This window comes from Nematostella vectensis, chromosome 4 (assembly GCF_932526225.1).
Source record: "Nematostella vectensis chromosome 4, jaNemVect1.1, whole genome shotgun sequence".
Lineage (NCBI taxonomy): Eukaryota > Metazoa > Cnidaria > Anthozoa > Actiniaria > Edwardsiidae > Nematostella > Nematostella vectensis.
In genome coordinates, this window is record NC_064037.1 from 3,353,556 (window position 1) to 3,376,084 (window position 22,529).

General features: G+C 39.9%; 2 protein-coding genes and 1 long non-coding RNA gene across 14 annotated transcripts; 1 reads left to right on the forward strand and 2 right to left on the reverse strand.

The window, feature by feature from the left end:
• Positions 1-769: 769 nt before the first annotated feature.
• On the reverse strand, positions 770-6,697 carry LOC116614809. Its single transcript, XM_032376258.2, has 2 exons — positions 5,934-6,697; positions 770-2,537 (listed from the first exon to the last, which is right to left on the reverse strand). The coding sequence occupies exons 1-2, from the start codon at positions 6,561-6,563 to the stop codon at positions 1,569-1,571; spliced, it is 1,599 nt and encodes a 532-aa protein (XP_032232149.2). The 5' UTR covers positions 6,564-6,697; the 3' UTR covers positions 770-1,568.
• A 354-nt stretch (positions 6,698-7,051) lies between these two features.
• On the reverse strand, positions 7,052-18,330 carry LOC5507559 (equilibrative nucleobase transporter 1). Of its 10 annotated transcripts, none has more exons than XM_032376245.2 (11): positions 18,199-18,330; positions 13,726-13,769; positions 13,352-13,510; positions 12,657-12,703; positions 11,853-11,929; positions 11,648-11,740; positions 10,643-10,976; positions 9,957-10,267; positions 9,483-9,556; positions 9,211-9,334; positions 7,052-8,058 (listed from the first exon to the last, which is right to left on the reverse strand). In XM_032376245.2, the coding sequence occupies exons 3-11, from the start codon at positions 13,486-13,488 to the stop codon at positions 7,870-7,872; spliced, it is 1,386 nt and encodes a 461-aa protein (XP_032232136.2). In that variant the 5' UTR covers positions 13,489-13,510; positions 13,726-13,769; positions 18,199-18,330; the 3' UTR covers positions 7,052-7,869. The 10 variants fall into 10 exon arrangements, with proteins under 10 accessions (XP_032232136.2, XP_032232135.2, XP_048582881.1 ...); XM_032376244.2 differs by lacking the exon at positions 18,199-18,330 and adding an exon at positions 17,987-18,004; XM_048726924.1 differs by lacking the exon at positions 18,199-18,330 and adding an exon at positions 14,554-14,667.
• Positions 14,044-21,385, forward strand: LOC116614804. Of its 3 annotated transcripts, XR_007307636.1 has the most exons (4): positions 14,044-14,232; positions 14,603-14,722; positions 21,093-21,143; positions 21,304-21,385. It is a non-coding gene; the product is annotated as an uncharacterized LOC116614804 (long non-coding RNA). The 3 variants fall into 3 exon arrangements; XR_007307638.1 differs by lacking the exons at positions 21,093-21,143; positions 21,304-21,385 and adding an exon at positions 18,899-19,449; XR_004294733.2 differs by lacking the exons at positions 21,093-21,143; positions 21,304-21,385 and adding an exon at positions 18,202-18,336.
• Positions 21,386-22,529: the final 1,144 nt, after the last annotated feature.

Genomic DNA, 22,529 nt, shown 5'->3' on the forward strand with positions numbered 1-22,529 from the left:
AGGTTTATTGTGTACTAACTTAATTTTCGCGCTTCTTATTTTCGCGAATCTTTTAAAATTGCGAAATTCGCGAAATTAAAGTGCCACGAAATACAATACCAACACATACCAAAGAAGGTGTCAACTGGAGTCCAACTCATCTCGTCACCTGAGTGGGGTCCGGACCCTTAATGAACACGCGCCCGGATGCCAAGATGCCTTATATTGCCTGATATTCGAGAGTACTTAAATTCTTGTTTTTCGCGATCGTCACGAAAAATAAAGTGCGCAACCTTTAATTTAGGGAAATATAATCAATGGACCAGTCACCTTGTGACAACAGGCCCGCACCCCCCCCCCCCCCCCCCCCCCCCCCCCCCCCCCCCCCCCCCCCCCCTCCTCCAACACACACAACGGCCGAAGGTCCACTTTCGGTTCTAAATAGACGTGCTTTTTGTAGACAAAACTATAAAGCATAAGCAAGGTCACTCTGGTATGTAGTCAAATCCGACAATTAACGTCCCGTTGAGACGTTTTGTTTTTTCGGGGGTCGTCAGAGAACTCACTCTCCCCACCCCTCCCCCCACCGCACCCCCGGAAAAAATTAGGTCCACTTTTTCGCATTTCGCACCCCCACCCCACCCAAGAAAAATCCTGGGTACGGGCCTGGACAATAATAAATATACCTTACAGTAGGTTATTTTCGAAAAAAATATTTTTAGATTCACTTTTTGCAGTATCCAAAAAGTTATATTGATCGTTAAAAACAAAAACACAAAGAACACAAAAATTATTTGAAATCTTTGTAACACTGTAGGTATTTATACAACATTATTCAGAAGCGAACAAATTATGATAAGATAGCCAGTCCAAGAACCAAGTTCTTGAGCACATCCCTAACTAACATGACGTCTTTTTCATATTTCCCATGCAGTTGAAGGAATTTTAGTTCCATAGCAAAACGTGTCTCTTCCTTTTCTCAAAGCGAAACCACGGATCGGTTTCCCGTCTCCATACGTATTTGCTAAACTTTCTCAACGGAAGCAACCCAATCTCGATCATCATTTGTATTATCTCAGATGGCCAAAAATCAAGTACCTGAATAAGCCTCCTAAGTATATCCTATTCCAGGCTTATGCTTTTTCGGCGACACTTGTCAAGACACGATTCTAGATTCCTTATTCTGATTTTCGGGAGTTCTAAAATTCGCGATTTTCGCGATTTAGAAGAATATTAAATTAAAGACTCACAAAAATAAAGTCCGCGAACTTTAATTTAGGGAATTTTAATGGATATAGAAAAAATGATGACAGAGATGGGAAGGTTCTATTATGATCCTCTAGTAAGGACATGTATCGAAAGTATCGATAATAATGCCTCCGAAACGAGCACACTTTTTCATTACTGTAAGACTGAACTTGAAAGGGACGTGTTGGTTTTGTTTCAATATATTGGTCCAGTTTCAGTTGTTGGTTAACGTACATTTTTTTGTACAAACGAGAAAATAAAGTCACTTGGACTTCGCGGTCCCGAAATTAAAGGCTGGCGAATGTTGAAAAAATTTTCGCGATAATTAAGACACGCGAAAATTACCAGACAAATATCTCTTCTTCATCCTTTACCATAGCAAGACGACCAGAACTGGTCACAGCCATTGAAGATAAAAGCTTCATCGGGAGTTTATGTCTGCAGACTAGTTTACCAAATTTGTCATAAACATCAATAAAACAGTTAAACCAACCACCATCAAAGCCACTTATGGCAAGCTGTTTACTGCCTTGATGAAACACAAGACCTGTTGGTGTTAAGTCTTTGTTCATACCTACAGAATAAAGGTTCATCTTCCCTTCAGCATTGCAATCATACACTTCACCACCACTCGTCAAAACAAAAACACTCTTTGTAGAAGCAGCAGTGATGCCTCTAATTGTTTGTTCAGATTTTCTTGTTTTTTTCATATCAGACTTTGAAAGCAGTGTTCCTTGCATGTCATAAACATTGACGTCTTTGAAGTCCGAAAGAAATATATTTTCCTGAGTAACAGTTATGTAATAGAAGTTATTGTTCCTGAGATCAATAAGTGGCTCCCCTTCTTGACGAATGTTGGACCCTTTTGAATCAAAGGCCAGAACCATACACTCATATTCCTTGCATCCGTCTCCGTTGTCAAAGCCTGGGTGAGATGGATGACTGTTAACACCTAAGGAACTGCTCCCTATAAGGGTATATATGTGACCCGAGTCATTTGTGTCTAGATCTAGAATATTCCATGATCCAGTCTCAGCTTGCTTTTTTACAATGACTTCAAATGACAGCTTGTGTTCACCTGCACTCCCAAACACCTTGACTTCATTATCAGTTCTGTCAGCTACTATGAATTCGTCTTCTGTAGTCATAGCAATGTGACAGGGTTTTATTAACTTCTCTTGACCAAATGCCCAAGGCAGGTAAAAATCATCCACATTTAATAGTGGTTCCCTTAGCGGATCAATCGCTGACAAGCCTTTGGGTTTGATCAGGCGCCATCTTGGCATAACGTCCTTGTTGCTGGCATATTCCTAAAGCAAAAATTAAAGTGGTCCCTAAAGTAGGCCATCTATTAAGCACAAAGAATTCAATTGAGTGGCCCATGTACAAAACCCCAAAATACTTTTCACTAGGGCGGATCTAGGGGTGGGCTGAGCAGTCCTTACTGCTCCTATTTTCAGAATTTAGCTTGAAAATAACAATAGGGAAATCAATGAAAGAACAAATAAACCAGACCCGCTTTCTTGAAAGTCCCCCCTCCTGTTTTGTAACTCCTGTATCCCCCCTGTATACCCCTAAGGGGCCAGCCTCCTTTAGTGACAATCCACCCCTGTGTACCCCTAAGGGGCCAGCCTCCTTTAGTGACAATCCACCCCTGTGTACCCCTTAGGGGCCAGCCTCCTTTAGTGACAATCCACTCCTGTATACCCCTTAGGGGCCAGCCTCCTTCAGTGACAATCCACCCCTGTGTACCCCTAAGGGGCCAGCCTCCTTTAGTGACAATCCACCCCTGTATACCCCTAAGGGGCCAGCCTCCTTTAGTGACAATCCACCCCTGTATACCCCTGAGGGGCCAGCCTCCTTTAGTGACAATCCACCCCTGTGTACCCCTAAGGGGCCAGCCTCCTTTAGTGACAATCCACCCCTGTGTACCCCTAAGGGGCAGGCTCCTTTAGTGACCACTTGTCTCCCTTATCAGCAGGGAAGGGTGAGAAGCACCTCTATGAGATGTATTCACAGTACTTTAAATAATACTGCTGAAGACAGTTGTTTGCATAGTTCACGTCAGCCCCTTTTGAAATTTTGATGCTGGTGTTAGATCATCGCTCAATTTTTATCATCAACCTAGGGTGAGATCTAGAGGTGGAATTTTGACCACATTTTATTTGCAGTCTGTTGTTAATAGACTGGTGATTGGCATAGTCTTAAAGAGACCATGACACGAAAAATACATAAGCTTTTATAACAAAATATAGCTATCAATGTTTGGTTTTAAAACTGCCTTTCGCTTATTGATTACAGGAATTTTTGTAATCGTGTTTTGAAAATGTCTTGTCTATGCGACTTTTTTTGATTGGCTGACGTCAAGAGTCATACACACTTGATGGGGTTCCAGTCGAACTTCGCTTGCCATTGTAGATTTGTAAAGATGAAGACAAGCATATCTCTTGTATTTTTTCTATTTCCTCGCTTTTCAAGACTTGGTAAAGAAAGATGATTACAATTTTCAAACAATGGATCCAATAGCAAGTTTTTTCTATCATTAAGATAGGGATTTAATCGAAACCTGAAGTGAATGGAATGGAAAGACATCTCTGGAGTGTTTACCAGTTCGAGTCGATCGGTTCATTCAAGCAAATGAATTTCCACCGGATTATTTTGGCTTGTTTTGAGTACTATTGAGTACTACGCTTCATTTTTACCTGTAACGATGAATGGTTTGATTATTAGAATATGTTCTATTGGATTGGACTTCATTTCAATGCATTTTTATTCGCAAACTGATTTGAAAATATAATTACGTTTTTTTTACGTGCGAATGCGAATAGCCAAAAAACCAAGACAACTTCACTAAAGTTAGTAAACTCACAAAAATACCAGTTTACTTCAAACAGCACCCCAGGGTGGAAAATGTTCAAAGAACCACATGCAATTATAATAATCTGATTCACTGTTGAGCCTCAAAGTACAACAAATTGCCAAACGGGAAAGCGAAATAGTTTGTTTTACCGCGCCGATTGACAACATAATTTGATTCAGTCATTCAAGGAATGATATTTCTCTACAAAACGAACAGTCGAATTATTGACAATAATCAGTCCTAACAAGAAAGGGTAAACATAAAATTCGAATTTGTTCTAGAGCCAAGAAAAGCATGGTGAAGGGTGAAAAGTTTTCTTGAGTGTTTTCTTATCGCATTGTACGCTTTGTTTTGCTAGTAAATGTACATATTTGTGCGGTTGTTGTACATTCCCTTTCACATATACCAAGTCTTGATGGCAGTTTTTTTTTTAAAAAAACATTAGAACTATTCAAGGATTATAATGCTAGTAACATCTACTGCATTTGTAGAGAATTAAATACAATCGAGTTTTTTTTTTGCTGTTCACTCTTGATGAGTTTTAGTCCTCGCATCTCAACCTACTTTTTAGATTCTAGATTTCCAGTCGTTTCTTGAGTTTGATATCTTGACGTTTTTTATCTTTGTGTAGATGATTTATAGCTTGCTTCCCTTGTAATCTATAGGATTCATTATTTAGTGCATTGTTTAGTGCGCAAAAAATGTTCTTCTAAGAGCGTGTTTTGTTCTTGTGACAATTCGCAATAAGTAAATTGGATGAAAAAAATTATAAACATTTTTTTCTCTGTATTATTTGAAAGCATAGACGCTTTCAAAATATTCATTCTGCTTTGCAGAAATATAGATGCGTTACTTTATGCCTTGTAATATCGTTTCGCAATTATTAACAGTGTATATCTTATTGCTTTGATCACAATTGTGATCGAAAAAGGAGTGAATTTGCTGAAAAGTTGGATGATTCAAGCGCAAATGGTGTTCAAAAGCTTATAAAAAATATAAATAAAAATCACCACTCCAATTGCTGCAGGATTCCTATTGGATACTTTGCTCAGGTTACACTCAGCTTTTTTCTGGGGAAGATTCGGGCTCCACAATCAATTATATGTATATTTTGGGTGGGAGCGTCCTATTTTGTATGAGAATATCTAATGTTTATCACCCACTTGTACAACTCTTGACGTCACAAGTAATATGCAAATTAGATATTCGGATGTCACCGGTTTCATGCAAAAATTTGCCAAAATTGCTCATTTTAAAAGGATCAAAATTCAGGTTTCCGTTTAAATCAAGTATCGAAAATTGGAGGAATTATTGTTGGGATTTTATGCTACTATACTAACAAGTCAATTTGTCAAAATAAGCAAAAGAGAATTTCGTGTCACATTCTATTTAAATGTCTATGAATGGGTGCAAGAAAGTGGGTGAGAGTGGATTGATATTCTCTTGCTGTAAACTATCTTTCATTGGTTCAAAAACAAAAATGCACTGGTCATTTGAACCCCCTATCCCATGGTGCTGGGGAATAGTTGGATAAACATGGAGGCTTTAGAGCACTTTTTAAAGGTAATGGTGAAATTGACAGTTTTTTACTCTTGGGGGACAAACTGGGGGAGTGAGGACAAACAGAAAGACAACCTGAGGGCAATTGCTCTTTTCAGATGACTTGTTGTCTGAAATCTCATTTAATTGTACCATTTCCACCCCGAGGGGTAGGAGCATTTGATTGTAGTTTTGTCTCGAGGGGTTGGGGGCTTTATTCAGTTTTGTTTAGGGTTAAAATCAAATCCCCACCCTTCCCAGGGACCATGGGGGTGGGGGTTTCAAATAACTACCGCATAATATTTACCTGATAGATGATGTAATTCACAGAGCATACAGCTTTTATAATCCCTTTTCTCTCTTCAACATTGACTTTTGATTTTGCACCACCTTTCAGATGGGTCGCAAAGTTAGCTCGAACCTGATCAAGTTCATGAAGCTCTTTTAGGCATCTTTGACATTCAGGAAGTATTTGTTCAATCCCGTTGCTGAGTCTTGCTGAAATAATGATTGACATAACTCGATATATCATTGCCGATATGCGGGTAATCAGAGGAAGCGCTGGATTGTTGAAAGCTTCGGTTGCTTTCTTTCTTGCATCATCGAGGCGTTTTTTCGATTCGCTTATCTGGTATTCGTGCTCGCTTCGAAGGCCTTCCATCATTTGCTCTTCGGGTAATTTGTTCGCTGCCTCTTCATCAGCTTCATTGGGCGACAGAATAGCAATGCCTGCTTCAAAAAAACTGACCATGGCTCCTACCTCCTTCATAGAAATAGCGTCCAGTTTGGATTTCATCTCACTTGTTCCACTCCTTATAAGAGAGCAAAGTTTTTGATCCGTAACATCGCCATCTTTGATCATCTCAACAACTTTATCTCTGCCTTTCTTTGCCAAAAATCCCAGTGGTTTAAGCGCTAATTTGACCACTGGATCCATTTTCTGGTTGTTTATCTTCAAAGAAGTTTCTAAGTACAATCACAAGTCAGACTACTGATCACAAGTGTTAAAAATCCGTGGTCTGCTTTAGCTTTACCCCAGTCGTGGTGTCGGTGCGCCCGCGATCCTCTCCCATCCCACGTCTACCCAGCCTGCGTAGCAAGCGCAAGGGTCAGGGGAGGAGCAGTCTCATTTAGCTGCCTCTCTAGTAGTTTGATTGGTGCACATAAAAAAAGGCGAGAGCGTCCCAGGAATACCACAGCTCCCGGCAGTCTAAATTTTTCGACCATCAGAAGTGGCGCTGTTTCTTTTTGTAAAAAAAAATCTATTTTATACTACTATATCATGATTACAACTTGGAGAAGTTTTTTCAATAAAGATTCCAACTCCATTTTTAGGTCCAGAGTCTATGAGCTCTAGCGCGGGAGAACATTTTATTTACTGGGGGGAGGGGAGTGAACTAGACCACCTAGACAACAAGTGCATGCTGGCCTTTTATCAATTAATATATTTTACTTTTAGGATTAATTATTGACAGCTATTGTTCTTTTTCTATCTATTTATTAATGTTTCGCATAATTTTTTTTGCAATATTTTAGATGTTCTGCTACGCATCTTTGGTCCCCAAAAATCCTATATTAGGAGAGCTATAATAAAACTTTTTGCCACAGAGCAAAGGGACTGTGACTAGTTCTTGTTCTTGCATGGGATAATTTTGAACAAGTAGAGCCAAATGCCTCGCTTGGAAAAAAACCATCAAAGCTGTCAACTCACCCGCATTAGGCGGGTGTCACAATGGACCTCATCACAAGTCTAACCTCTATTTTTTGTGAGAATGTTCATACATTTTATACGTATTCGCCCGCATTGGCTCTTTTTTTTTTTTTCTGTATTTCACTCGATTTCCCAATATTTCTGTCCAAGTGGGTTGACAGCTATGAACTATGTGTACATATTGTTAAGAGCTAAATAAAACAAAACAAAAAACAAAAACAGGCATATAAAAATGAATTATCAATTCATTTTAGGCTAGGTTTCCACAAGAGACCATGATATACATCATGGTCTCTTGGTTTCCACCTATGTTTCCGTTGCCTCTTCATCGGCTTCATTGGGCGAGAGAATAGCAATGCCTGCTTCAAAAAACCTGACCATGGTTCCTACTTCCTTCATAGAAATAGCGTCCATTTTGGATTTCATCTCACTTGTTCCACTCCTTATAAGAGAACAGAGTTTTTGATCCGTAACATCTTTGATCTTCTCAACAACTTTATCTCTGCCCTTCTTTGCCTAAAATTCCTGGGGTTCAAGCGCTAATTTGACCGCCCTTTCCTGGTTGTTTATCTTCAAAGAAGTTTCTTAGTACTATCACAAGTGTTAAAAGCCGGCTTTCTCTTGTGGTCTGCTTTATTCGAGCTGTGGTGTCGGTGTGCCCGCGATCCTTTCCCATCCCACGGCTGGGTAGCCTGCGTAGCAAGCGCAAGGGCAGTTTCTTCTTTTTAAAAAGAAAAATCCATTTTATATTACTATTGCAGTTTCTTTGTCGAGTGTGTGACCAGTTGATAGCGTCACTTGTTTTTTAAGACAGCGAGCGTACCACCACAAATACACAGGGAACCCAAAGATGAGGGGAAGCGACAACACAAGAAACATCGTATGCACCTACAAAATCAATGAAATTCATAATAAAAAGAGAAAACAAACACTCTGAGAAATATATATGATGTTCTTTTATACAAACATAATAATGGCAATAACCACGAGTCGCGGTTAAATACTTGGGAGGCTTGTGGTTTTGGCAAAGAGAGAATCAAACGGGCGTGCGCGCTTCTTTTCCCCGCCAAAAACAAATTTACAACAAAACACACAGGACAGCAAGATTTCGTAGAATTGTTTAGCATACTTCATAGCATTACCGCGCAAAACATGCCCGTTTGAGCCTCTCTTTGCTTGGTGTAAAACCACAGGCCTCCAAAGTATTGTATTTCTAACCGCGAAACTGTCTATTCATACTAATGCGCCCTATATAGTAGTATTCTAAAGAAAAATGGAGATTTTTTCGCATACGGGGAGAGGGGTCACGAACAGAGATAGAGGCAACAAACTTCGCTAAGCTTATTCTTTTGATAAGAGAGAAGGACCCTCTGGCGGCCTTTACGGTTTCATACAAGCCATAACCACCAATGATCCTTGAATTTCCAAGTTCAGTTTATGAAAACTATACCTCCAAGTTCTCCAAGCCCTCAATATCAGGACTCCTAAGGACAATAACAATACCTAAAAAGGGTAGTTTTATTGAACCCAAGGAGCCTCCATTGGATCCGTTACTGACCGGGGGGGAAGGGCCTTTTCCGATTCTGGTTTCTCTTAAGGTTAAAAATTTCTTCTACCACACACAATTTGCTATCTCTTAGGGGTAAGAATTAATGTTGACCACGCCCAGAGTGCTAACCCTTAGAGTTGAAATTGATTTTGCCGACGAACACTCCCGTCTGTTTTTATCGGAGTCCCCCCTCGGGTAATGACCATTACTGTAAATGTGAAACAATTTTCGGGAATTCCGTTGTCGGATATTCGACGGACGTTAGCTCTTACCAGCTTACATTTAAAATTAATAATTGACGAAAGATGAAAAGGAGATACTCACATAAATAATCTGGTTTGGAAAGTAGTTTTCCAGGACGATATACGTGGGATACTGAAGACACTGGATGAGGGACGTTGTGACCATATTTAACGAATTCATCACGCCAAAGCTAGAGACGGGAAACCTGTAAGAAACGCAAAATTAACGTGTCCAGAGTGGGATAGTAATGTCCATCTTCGGTCAGGGTAATTCCCAAAGGTAATTTCCAATAGCCTGTTTCCAAATTAGCAAGAAGACCCTATACTGTTAGGAAGAGGTGTGAGTATACATACGCCACAAGGAATAGACTTGATGCAGATCCATTGTAGAAACATCTGATAGCGGTTACGAGAACAAACGTGATGATCTGTTAACAAGGATAAATCAATTGTCACCCCAACTGCCTTGTGTTTCATAGTCTACTGCACCGTAGAACTCTTACTGCACGGCGCGGACAAGTGCAAAGTTCCCCTTTCCCCCACTCCCTACTCTCGCTCTCTGCGGTGTTGTGACGTCACTCACGGCCAACCAAATAAACCTCAACAACAGACACCAGCAAATAGGCTTCTGGGCAAAAATGCTAACGAATGACATGAAGTGTTGGGGCGCTATATAAAGCGCATTTTGTAATACCACAAAATAACCGGAAAGAACGAGTCCTAGAGGTGCGATGAGTAGTGGCTAAGGCGGAATATTCGCCTATAGTGTTCATAGAGCCTGCAGGCTATAAAAATAATTTAAAAGTAATGTCGTGATAGACGACAAACCTGTAAAGAGGGGACTGGGGCAACCACCATTATGTTAACGAGAAAGAGAAGGATTGAAGTCGCGGAAAACGCCGCTAGGCACCCATGAACTTCTAATATGCGATGAGCGGTGGAAATGTAGGAGCCATTGCAAGCTTGCGCATCCTTGCATGTTGCGCTACTGTTGCTTTGGATTATCATAGATGAGCTGTCGTCTGTGCTGTCAAGTCTCTTTGATACTCTCTTCCCAGAAGAAATAACAAATCCCAAGATTGGCCCAAAACCGATGCTACACAATTGAATGATACCGAAGTAATTTGCATAACTTTCAACTAAAAAGATAAAAAAAAAAAAACATATATTATATAACGGCTGGTGTTAATAATGATGATGGGTATTATCAAGATGATGATGATGACATTGATGATGAAGATGATGATGATGCTGATGCTGATGATGATGATGATGATGATGATGATGATGATGATGATGATGATGCTGCTGCTGCTGCTGCTGCTGCTGCTGATGATGATGATGATGATGATGATGATGATGATGATGATGATGATGATGATGATGATGATGATGATGATGATGACACTGATAGTGGCTTTTGCCATGCATGACACAAACTACTGCAGACGAGTGCGAAAAAAGCTAGATGCCTTCATGACCCTTTTTCCCGTGTAGAAATGATGATCACTTACCCATGCTAGGGCTGGTACCAGGAAATGACGCCATATATTGGCGAAAAGAAGCCACGTAAAACCACAGCCGCCACTTGCAAAAACCATTGAACGCAACAGTCCACAGGAATACGCCACTGAACACGTGACTTATCACCAGCTTGCGCGCGGACCCCACACTTCCCTCCGGTTTTTGCTCCTTATTTTGGAGTAATCGCGCGCCGACTGAGCGCTTTCCGTGATTGATCACCTCGTTACGAGGAAAGATTGCAGCAGTTATGAAGAAGATGACACCGGCCACAGTAGCGTAACCATAACAGATGTACTTGTAGGGTACATTGTGGTCATAGATAACCTATGGGCACACCAAAAGAGGCGAATGACGAAATAATCACAATGAGGCATAAACACACAAAAAAGAAAAAGATATCATAGCGTCGTTCATGAAATAAAGTGACAAGAATAACCTTTAAGGCTAATCAAATTATCTTATGATCTTTGGATACACGCAATATTGCGATCTGCTCATCTCTAATAATCTAATAATATCTCTAAATAAAGGAAAAATCATCACTTAGGTTTCGATACGGCTGCACGTTTATTTAATTGAAATAGATCGAGTGGCTCATTTTTATGTATTTATTTTCAGGGGGGAGGGGTTGGGGGATATGATGAAAAAGCTACTGCGTCCGTGACGCGAGACATCTAAACTTTGTTAAAGACTCTGAAGCCTACTAGCGTGACAAATATCCAGCTTGCATGACACAATTGTCATTTTGGAAACAAAATCATCCATACCCATTTTTTTTTATAATTTAGCAATAGAATGGAGCCGTTTTTATGGTAAGATTGATTGAATTTTACGGTGATTCAAGCGGATTTTGGTCGCTACTGAAATGTCATCTGAAATCTCGTGTACTGATTCTATTCGGCGGTAAAAATTCGTTACAAAAAAACAACTGTTTTTTTTTTTTTGAAACCGCACGATCTGATTTGGTTAAACATCCGCGATTAGAAAGTTGTTACCTTAAAGAAGAGAAGGACCACTGCGGCGGAATTTCCTGCGCCTGAGCAAAGGCTTACGAACGCTGACTGTTTCTTGCCATACATTGTGGACGCCTATCAAAAAGAAGTTTTGGGATGTGATTCTTTTTTACCTTCCGAAGGGTACAACCTCGTTCTCCCGTGTGTAATTACCCAGAAGCCACTGTGAAGATTTGAAAGAGCTTACCCGCACTAGAGAGCAAAGAACCGCTATCCCGGATATAGCGAGCCCGATGCATGCTGGGAATAGTAGTAATGACGTGCCTGAAAAGTAATTTTTTGTGTAAAGGAACTTTAAGGGCAGTGATCTTGATCATCTAGTTTATCACAGTATTGTGGGTGAACGTCCCACAACGAGTAGATGGAAGTGCTTATGAAAATAGAACTTTTTGGAACTTTTTTTTTGTACAGGCGAACGCCTATTAGAAGACTTTCACTCAGCACAGATCACGCGACTTTTTGGACTACAAACTCTGGGCTCATGACTCCTGCGCAAATTCCTGCGCGCCAAAATAACAGCAACAAAAAGTAATTTATTCAGCGCTTACGAATAAGCCAGGAAGTTTTTTTGTCAGGAAAAGCTGTTTTTCATAAGATTTCTTTATCACGTCGTTCTCTGGCGTCACGGGCGCAGGCATTTCTGAGTTTATTTTCTTGATTTTTAAAAAAAAAGTCACGTGTGAGCAGTTAGTGCAAGTTTCCTATTGCACAAATTACTAATGAGGAAATCAACTAGCTCCTCCTACCAGCTACTCTAGCGTAGTAGGCTATCCGCATACAAGCTATTTCGTAAATATTCGTTCCTTTTAATTCATTATACTTCGGTGAAGTAAACAGGAAGGTTTTACGTTATTTTGTAAAAAAAATTCTAGGTATGAACAAGCAGTGATGACCCTAAAAGAGTAAAACATTGGCTAGGTTTAGTTTCCTCTACATGGCGGCATATAGGGTCTCAGGGCCTGGTTTTATTTATTTGTTTATTTATTCTTACCTCGGGCGACGAAACCCAACAAGACGACAGATAAGCAGTACAGCACACTATCAACAAACAAAGAGAAGGCATAATGTTTTAGCATGTTTTTAAATACTAAACGGCCCAGCGGTCTCATTTTTCATAAGGTATTTGCAGCGATAATAGGAACTGTATTACTTTCCAAACACTAAACTAACACAAATAAGCCACAATAATAATTATATCACCTTGTGTTACTATTCTTACAAAAAATATTGAAGTTTATACATCTCGCGACCTCTCGGGTGGCCAAGCGACACGCGACCTGTTGCCTGTGACATTTTCATGGTTGATTGCGAGCGAATTTCGAAAACTTTCAATGTACGGAATATCAAAACTTTTGAGATCTTTCCTTCTCCATAACAATTGATGAACATACGAAATTAAACTTGTTTATGTTTTAAACTTTTTTTTCATTCAAAAGAGAAACTAAAAAATGCTGGGCTCGACATCTTGGCTGACAAGCACTTGCTATAATAAATGCTATATTGCTTTACGTTTTGACATTTTACTGTCGGTTCTTACGCTGCCTCTAAAACAAAATACATTTTTGGAAAGATTAAAGAATAATCTTAGAATAATCAGTTATAGAAAATAATTCGTCTATTTTTATTTGACTGTTCACAATTTTTGATGGGTTATTTGTTTTTGGTTACTTATTGAATAATACTGACCTGGAAGCGATGAAAACTTGCCTGGCACCAAACCGATCGATACCGTAGCCTGAAATTATCGATAAAAAATCTCCAAAGAAAACTGCGGCGGTTAAAGTCAAGCTAAACCACTTTTCCTGCTTTGTACAGCCAACCATAGCATCTCTATCGCTCAGTTCACTTGGGTTCAAAATGCGGGAAGAATTGACAGAACAATCGTCAAGGAAGAAATTCTCGTCTTTCATCACAAATATAAAAGACGGCCAGCCAATCAAAGGAATAGAGAAAATTGCACACAGAACAGCGCATACTGGGAAAATGTATGCCCTCAATGTTTGGTTGTGAGTCATGTTGGAGAGAGTCGATGAGACGAAGAATAAGAAGATCGCTCTTACCACAAGCCGCACGCTCTTAGCAACGGAATTTTTGACCCCGGCCCCTGTGGAGAATAAAGGTGCCTCAAATTACCTAGTATTCCAGCCATATGCGGCGGGTTTTCATTTTCGGTTATGTTAACTTTAGATTTTACATATTTGATCACATCTTTTTGCGGGAGTCATGGATGTGGGTAAGCAGCGCGCATCGTATTAAAGAAATAAGATTCAATCGCTAAAATGGCCGATATGAGTCCCCAAGACGCGCCAAATATTTATGACATCGCGTACATAATTATTCGGGAAAACGCAATTATTTTGTTTTTTTTTTATGGCCAAAAAAATATAGAATACTTGTGTAGCGTGATTGGTTTTAATTACAAGGTTAATGATTGTTAGTAGGTTGGTTTCGGTTTACACTAGTTTGTTAGCCTGTAATTGCCGTACAAGCCACGCCGTCTTTCCTACGAGCGAATTTTACTCAGATTATTTATGATCTACTGAATACACCTATAGCTGGGGAAAGAGGTAAGCCCCTTTATGTTATACTGTACATTGTATTGGTTAGCATAGGTAATGACATGCTGTACGAACCATGTGATTTTCTGATCTATTCACCGTGTGATTGTAAATAATATACTTGTGATTGGGCAACGTCGGAATGTGCTATATTCAAGGACGATCTACGAGAATAACCACGAAGTGATTGCCAGATAATGATCTCTTAAATGTTATGTAACCTATTGTAAGCCTCTGTTACTGATTTTAGACCCTTTGTGATTTGTACTGCAGTTTTTACGTGCTGATTAGTGATAATAAACAACTATTCTCGATTAGTCCAGTAATTACCTTCCCAGCCGTTATGTCGAAACTGACTAATATCTTATAACTTGCGTAGGGGTGGCGTGAAAGATCGCGATCAAGGCCATAATTGAGATGAGGGGAGTAGAGGAGAGGGGTCATGGCCGGAGTGCCTTGGGCTCTCAGGTATCAATGTACAGGACTTGGTCCAGATATAGTAAGTAAAAACGTGGCATATTCCTAAAGCTCTCAGGCACCTAAAGTACCAGGACTTTACTAATTGGATCAATCAAACAGGATAGCATAGCATTGATATATTCCTAAAGCTCTCAGGTACGCAAGTACCAGGACTCTATAAATTGGGTCCACCAAATAGGATATATGATAAGGAAAAACGTGGCATATCCCTAAAGCTCTCAGTCAACTAAAGTACCAGGACTTTTCTAATTGGATCCACCAAATAGGATAGCATAGCATTGATATACCCCTAGAGCTCTCAGGTAAGCAAGAACCAAACTTTAGGATATAGAGTAAGTAAAAACGTAGCACATCCCTAAAGCTCTCAGGTACTAAGTACCAAGACTCTATTAATTGGATCCACCAAATAAGATAGCGTAAAATATAGTGCGATATACGTATCCCTAAAGCTCTCAGGTACCTACAGTTTGTATCAGGACTTCATTAATTGGATCCAACAAATAGGATACAATAGCACACATAATAAACTTTTTTTCCTCAGACACTCCCCCTCACCTCTGCCCCCTTTCTTCCTACTCAACTCCCTGCTTCTAAGCATCCAAAAGGCGACCGCGTTCTCGTCGATAGCGCGCAAATCTCATGCAGCACGGCGACCTTACCCTTTCGTGCTCGTTACTTTGAAATGTAAGAAACCCATATAATAACAATAGATTTAGGTGCTTACGGACTCCCGCCATTTTGAATAATTTTCCCGCGCTTTCCTTGTTTTGATTCGAGTCGTTTTCCCCGCTTGATCGTCCCGGCCTTCGAAACCACTTAGAAGTTTTAGCGCGACAAAAAGGATGCTTTAACGTGCTCGCTCCTAAGCGGAGCTGTGAACATGAGACTCTATCTGCTACAAAAGGTCAAATTACGCAATGCGTGCAATCGCTTTCACAAATGAATCTAGGAAAAGAGGGGAAATCTACCTCTCATCTAGGCTTTACTTCCAAACGCATTAATATATTTAGAGGAGAAATATTCACGCTTTACTTGACAACAATCACTATCTGTCAAATTGTGGTTTTGTTAGCAAGGTCAAATTCCTTCTACACGCCTACGTAGTCAAGTAAACTGGTAAAGCGCGAATATACTCCTCTAAACAAATTGTGAGAAAATACTAACAATACTCTTTAAAGTAGATTCCTTATTCGGATAAATATTTAAAAAGAAATCAGGCGTTTTGAAATACCATTTCCTTATTAAAGAAATGTTTAGAAAATATAAAAGAACCCTCTTTTTAGTCTATTCCTTATTCGGATTAGTAGTTAAAACGAAATCAGGCGTTATGAAATACCATTTCCTTATTCGAGAAATGTTTAGAAAACACAACCGACCCTCTTTTTAGTCTATTCCTTATTCAGATAAGTAGTTAAAACGAGATCGGGAGTTATTAAATACCATTTCCTTTTTCGAGCACTCCTTCGAAAGGAGTCATTAAAACGAAATCAGGCGTTATAAAATACAGTTCCTTATTCGAGAAATGTTTAGAAAACACTAATGACCCTCTTTTTAGTCTATTCCTTATTCGGATAAGTAGTTAAAACGAAATCAGGCGTTATGAAATACCATTTCCTTATTCGAGAAATGTTTAGAAAACACTAATGACCCTCTTTTTAGTCTATTCCTTATTCGGATAAGTAGTTAAAAAGAAATCAGGCGTTTTGAAATACCATTTCCTTATTAAAGAAATGTTTAGAAAATATAAAAGAACCCTTTTTTAGTCTATTCCTTATTCGGATTAGTAGTTAAAACGAAATCAGGCGTTATGAAATACCATTTCCTTATTCGAGAAATGTTTAGAAAACACAACCGACCCTCTTTTTAGTCTATTCCTTATTCGGATATGTAGTTAAAACGAGATCGGGAGTTATTAAATACCATTTCCTTTTTCGAGAACTCTTTCGAAAGGAGTCGTTAAAGCGAAATCGCGCGTTATGAAATTTCATTTCCTCTATTGAGAAATGACGAGCAAACACTGACAACCCTCTTCATAGTCTATTCCTTATTCAGATAAGTCGTAAAACGAAATCGGACGTTGAGAGATTCCATTTCTTTATTCGCGAAAACTAACTTGAATAAGGAACAAAACCCTATTCGTGTTTCTGCGCTAATCTATTTGTTTTGTCAGAGCCTTATCTAGTAGCCAAGGTGTCAATTGACAACAAGCACTATCTCGTCAAATTGTGGTTTTGTTAGCAAGGTCAAATTCCTTTTACACGAGTACGTAGTCAAGTAAAGCGTGAATATTTCTCCTCTAAATATTATATTAATGCGTTTGGAAGGAAAGCCCAATATACAAATACAATCATTAGATGATAGGTAGATTTCCTCTCTTTTCCTAGATTCATTTGCGTAATTTGACCTTTTGTAGCAGATAGAATCTCATGTTCACAGCTCCTCTTAGCAGCAAAGCACGTGAAAGCAACCAGAATTATCCGACGAAAATGCTGTTGGACTTGTTCTTAATAAACTGTAATGCCTAAATACTGTTTCAACTCGAATTAAAAGGTATCATGTAAGTCCCCCCCCCCCCCCCCCCCGGATTTGAATAAGGAACTGAGCGAAAAAGAAAACAGACGAATAAGGAACTGCGAATAAGGAACCAGAATCACACTGGTACCAAAAGCCCTTGAATTTCTAATAGATTCCTAATAGATTCCTTTGTTTAACCAAAAGCATGTGCTTAGCGATGTGTGTACTCTGGTGATCGAGGACCTCGTGACTTCGTTTGCTTTCCTGTAGATGCATCAAACATTGAAGAACAGAAACTCCTCCACATAGATAACCACTACAAAATCGTAGCCGGCCGCATGCACCCTAGCTTTTGTTGGAACTATACCTCTAGTTTGATTTTGGAGCTTAGATTTTCGGTGATCTGTCAGCTGCGCTATCACGCTCTTCCGGCGATGTAACATAAATCGCGCCGGCTTTTTTATTAAGTTTTGTCGCTTATGTTAAAGCCGCATTGTCACCAGTTTACTTCCGGAGGTCCGCCGAAAACCTCAACCGTTAAAAGACAAAATAATCTATTAGAATCCGAGATATTTAACAGGCCATCCGCTCTAAATTATCAATCACATCCTCAAAGAAACTTCCAATGGACACACTGCTTTCAACATTTTGAAACATTTTTCGCGTTTTCCGTTAAAAATCATCGAATATTGTTAGGTAATCGGCCGGAAGTAAACTGGTGACAATGCGGCTTTAAATCCTCAACTAGGCAGTGCTATGTCATACTTACCAGACTCAAAGATACAAGTGTTTTACCAACACCTATGGCTTTATCATACTTACCAGACTCAAAGATACAAGTGTTTTACCAACACCTATGGCTTTATCATACTTACCAGACTCAAAGATACAAGTGTTTTACCAACACCTATGGCTTTATCATACTTACCAGACTCAAAGATACAAGTGTTTTACCAACACCTATGGCTTTATCATACTTACCAGACTCAAAGATACAAGTGTTTTACCAACACCTATGGTGTCAATATCAAGCCGCAAATCTTGTACGATGACAGCAATATGAAGTCACTCCGAAGCAACCACAGAGGCAGTATTTTTTAACTTCCGGTTGCATGCGGCTCGTTATGTTGTGTTGTGACGTGATCCCTTTCTCGTTTGCAGCCGCTCGTGTCGGAATCACGCAAGTTCCGTGTCAGGGGCTCGTGTCGGAATCACGCAACGTTTCTTGTCGGGGAACTTTGCGTGACACCGACACGTCTCCTGCTTCTACTCTGTTACTTTCCAAACACTTAACAAATACAGATAAGCCACAATAATAATTATATGTCTTTGTGTTACTGATTTTACAAAAAAAATATTGAAATGTATGCATTCTCGTAGTAGGTTTAGGTGACCATTTGCCGAATTTTGCCGTCGTCCCGGCGAATGAATTGGCCGTCGCAACTGGACTATACGACGGCCGTTGGAATAAAATACAATACCATCCGAATTGAATAAATAATATTCCATTTCAAACGTTATGAGCAATACCCAAATTAACCGTTAGATATAGGGATAACTCGTAGCGTGTCGTTCTGCTTTTTAAAAGACAGTCTCCTTTTTTTTACGCGACGAAGTGGAGGAAGTAGAGAAAAAAAAGGCTGAATATATTGACGAACGTTGTTGTTGTTTATTATCCTAGCCACCAAGTCCACGCTGAATAGAAAGCGAAAAGACACGTACAGTGGTCTGTTTTCTAATCTAAACATGTAAAGTCGTTTGTTGACGGTATTGCATCTCAATATTCGATCTTGTTATGCTAATGCATGGTGTTGGATCGCGGGGTCACGCAAAGAGCGTAAAAAAAATCAAACGAAGGCCGTCGGAATAGAAGAACCGTCGGGACTGAATCGCCGTCCCAAACGTGGACAATGGCCTGTAAAGATTAAGATAAAGAAAAAATAGTAGCAGAAGGAGACAAACGATAAGTTTGCGAGTGTAAAGACGTTCAACAAATGATTGGGATAAAGAAAACAGAAAGCAGAGGAGACAAACGATGAGTTTCGAGTGTAATATTGCGACCGGCAATTTACTGAGAAGACAAATTTGGCAAGGTAGATTCTTTATCGTACATAAAAGCTGTAATGTAAACGTAAACCAAGGCAAACCAGACCAAATGTTCGTGTATCGAATATTATCTTTAATTTGTGTATCGTGTACCGAATATATCTGTAATAAAGCCAATTTCTTGAAGTTGTTGTCATTGATTGTTTTGGATCCGTTTAAGCCGTGATTCATAACAGTTTAGGCGATTTTCCTCCCTCATCTCGGTTAACCTCCTCCCCACTCGTAATAAAGTACAACAGGGTAGGAAGCTCCACGAGTTGGCAAACACAACGTCCACTCTTCGAGGCAACTTTTTCAGCAAAAAACGGACAGCTTTTCCCTTTAAAATCCTATATGCCATGAAAGAATAATTTCTTAACACATCTTTCGAAGAGAATAATCCAAAAGGCCAGAATTACCCTGCTATATTTCGCTGCAAAGTCGAAATTTACCGTTCTTATATGGTGTTGACAGTAGTCCACTGAGCGCGGTCGGGGCCTGAACACAATAAAGAATACAATGGCGCTCTGTACAGGACCCGAAATGATCCCAGGACCCGAAACGATCCCAGGACCCGAAGTGATCCCCAAAAGTACCCCAACTGATCCCGGGACCCGAAACGATACCGAGAAGTCCCCGAAATCAACCCCACGGAATTGCGGTAATGGACAAAGAGAAAGCAGAAGAAAGCACTTCCAATTCTTAAAGCATAATTAAGGGTTGACAGCGAATCCATTTTTAAATAACATGACTTAAAAAACTTAAATTCCAATACAATACTTCTATCTATTACATTGCCCTGGCGGTAAACCCATAAACAGAGTCCAAAACAAATACACAACCTTTAATTGCTACTGAAAGGAGTACAACATGAACATAGCACAGCCAAAGCACAGCCTAGCTCAGAACAACCAAACTTTTGACCTTCAAACATTTGCAGTTCCAACACATGACTCTGACACTATAAATCTCGTTCCCGGTAAACATCACCCCTAAAAATCTATATTAATTTGGCAACCAAACGTGTTTTTCACCACGAAATCCATGTTCACACGGGCGAATATTTACCGACAGCCGGTTTGGCCGAGAAGATGGAATGACAAAAGCAGACTGAGTAATGCACTCGAACAACCCTTTTACTACCGTTGCAAAATATTAAGAGATGTGGCTTTTGTTGAAAGCAATATGTCGAAATATGTGAGTTTTGAATTTCTGTAGTAGTGCGTACACCACTGCATGATTTCTCTCTATCTCTCTTTATGATAGGTCTTTCATTCACCGAACACAAACAAACATTTTTCTACGGGAAAGCAGAGGCATGTCTAATCTGTGGAGACTTTCTTTTATGACTTCTTATTTATAAATTATTTATTCACGCCTGGTTCTTCAAATTACCATTACGGGAATTTTTATTTGACCCCAACCGCTGACTCAACCAAACTGTCGAAAACTGTATTTCCCGCGCAGTCGTATATAAAAATCTCAATACTATGGTTTTAGTTAATTCAAATTTCTGGTAACAAAATAAGTAACAAAAATGACGCTAAAATGTTTCATATGTTTTTAAAACTGAAAGCCAATCCTTTCACATTCCTTTTGTTTGTTCATTACTGCAATTCCTAGGGGTTCATTTCGGGAACTCTTGGGGATCGTTTCGGGTCCCGGGATCAGTTGGGGTACTTTTGGGGATCATTTCGGGTCCTGGGATCGTTTCGGGTCCTGGGATCATTTCGGGTCCTGTACAGCCTCTCTTCAACTAATAAAACCGCTGTATTTTGTATTGTGTCCAGGCTACCACCGCGCTCAGGGGACCGAACGTTGTTCAGCACACTGTAACACAGGTAACTCGGTTTGTATTCTAGTCGCAAGAGAATTTGTATCGTGATGAAAAAATGGAAAATTAAATAAAATAGACTTCATAGTGGACTCACTTTATTCTTGTCTCTTTGGGATCTCTCCTGAGTATTATGGGCGCATTTTACTAACTCGTTTCCCTTTCAGCACCCATACATGACGAGAGAAGAAGAGAGAAGGTTGCACCATTCTCCGTAGCCCGAGGTCTCCGAGAATTCGGCACTAAAAATATCGAAAAAAATGCTCTAAATCACCTCAAAATCGAATGAAACTAAAGTCGCCTTCCCTTTTTTGCGTAGGAAAACTTGGCATAGATTTTTTTTCTTAGCTGACTTTGAGCGCTCTGTCACGATGCTTGAACCGACCAGCCATGCACCCAACTGACATTTCGGTCGGCTTGGAAGACGCTTGTCAAACAAACATATTTTCCCGCCCTGACCCGGACCTGTCAAAACCACTTGATAAAATCTTATGCACCAGCGCCCTAAGGGGAGCCGTCAGGTTTTCCCATTTCTTGTTTACATGAGGTCGCTTTTTGACTTGACGGCTCCCATTAGGGCGCGGGTGTGTAAGATTTGATCAAGTGGTAGACAATCGTCGAGGAAGAGCTTCTTTTATCACAAATATAAAAGACGGCCAGCCAATGAAAGGAATATAGAAAATTGCACACAGCGCATACTGGGAAAAAGAGTGCCCGCCATGTTTGGTTGTGAGTCGTGTTGGAGAGAGTCGATGAGACGAAGAATAAAAAGGTCGCTTTTAGCACATAATTTGTGGGCCTCATACTTTAGCGGAGCTCGCGCGAAACACCCCGCGCGCGATTCTACTTTTGAATCGCGTGGAAAAATTATATACAACTATAAAGAAAGCAGTCCATTGAGGGCGCTTATCTCATTTTGGCGGAAAATACCAGCTTCTGAATCTATTGAGAACACAACTTTATTTGAGATAAACTGAAACGACAGAAAAATGGTGTTAGACTTTTAATAAATTGATGATAATATAGTTGTAATGTGATAATGTCAATGCGTGGTTTACACCATATTCAAGTGGTGCTTGTTGGAATTTGTAGGGGAGAGGGGAGGGGACGCTTATTGGGAAGAGGTCGCTTATTCCAAAATCCGAAGTCGAGTGGAGGGGGATGCTTATTGGGGAGGGGGCGCTTATTCAAAGGATGACACTTAGTCGAATCATTACGGTACATGTACATAACAAGACATGATCAAATGCGCTTCACATGTGACTGATATTAGACGTCGTCGGTGTCGGGGCCCCGTCTCGATGCATTCAAATGGTAGATTTTTACACTAAAGTTAGAATTTTCACTTGGCTGGAGATGGCTCATATCCCCCGAGATAACTCGCTTAATGTGA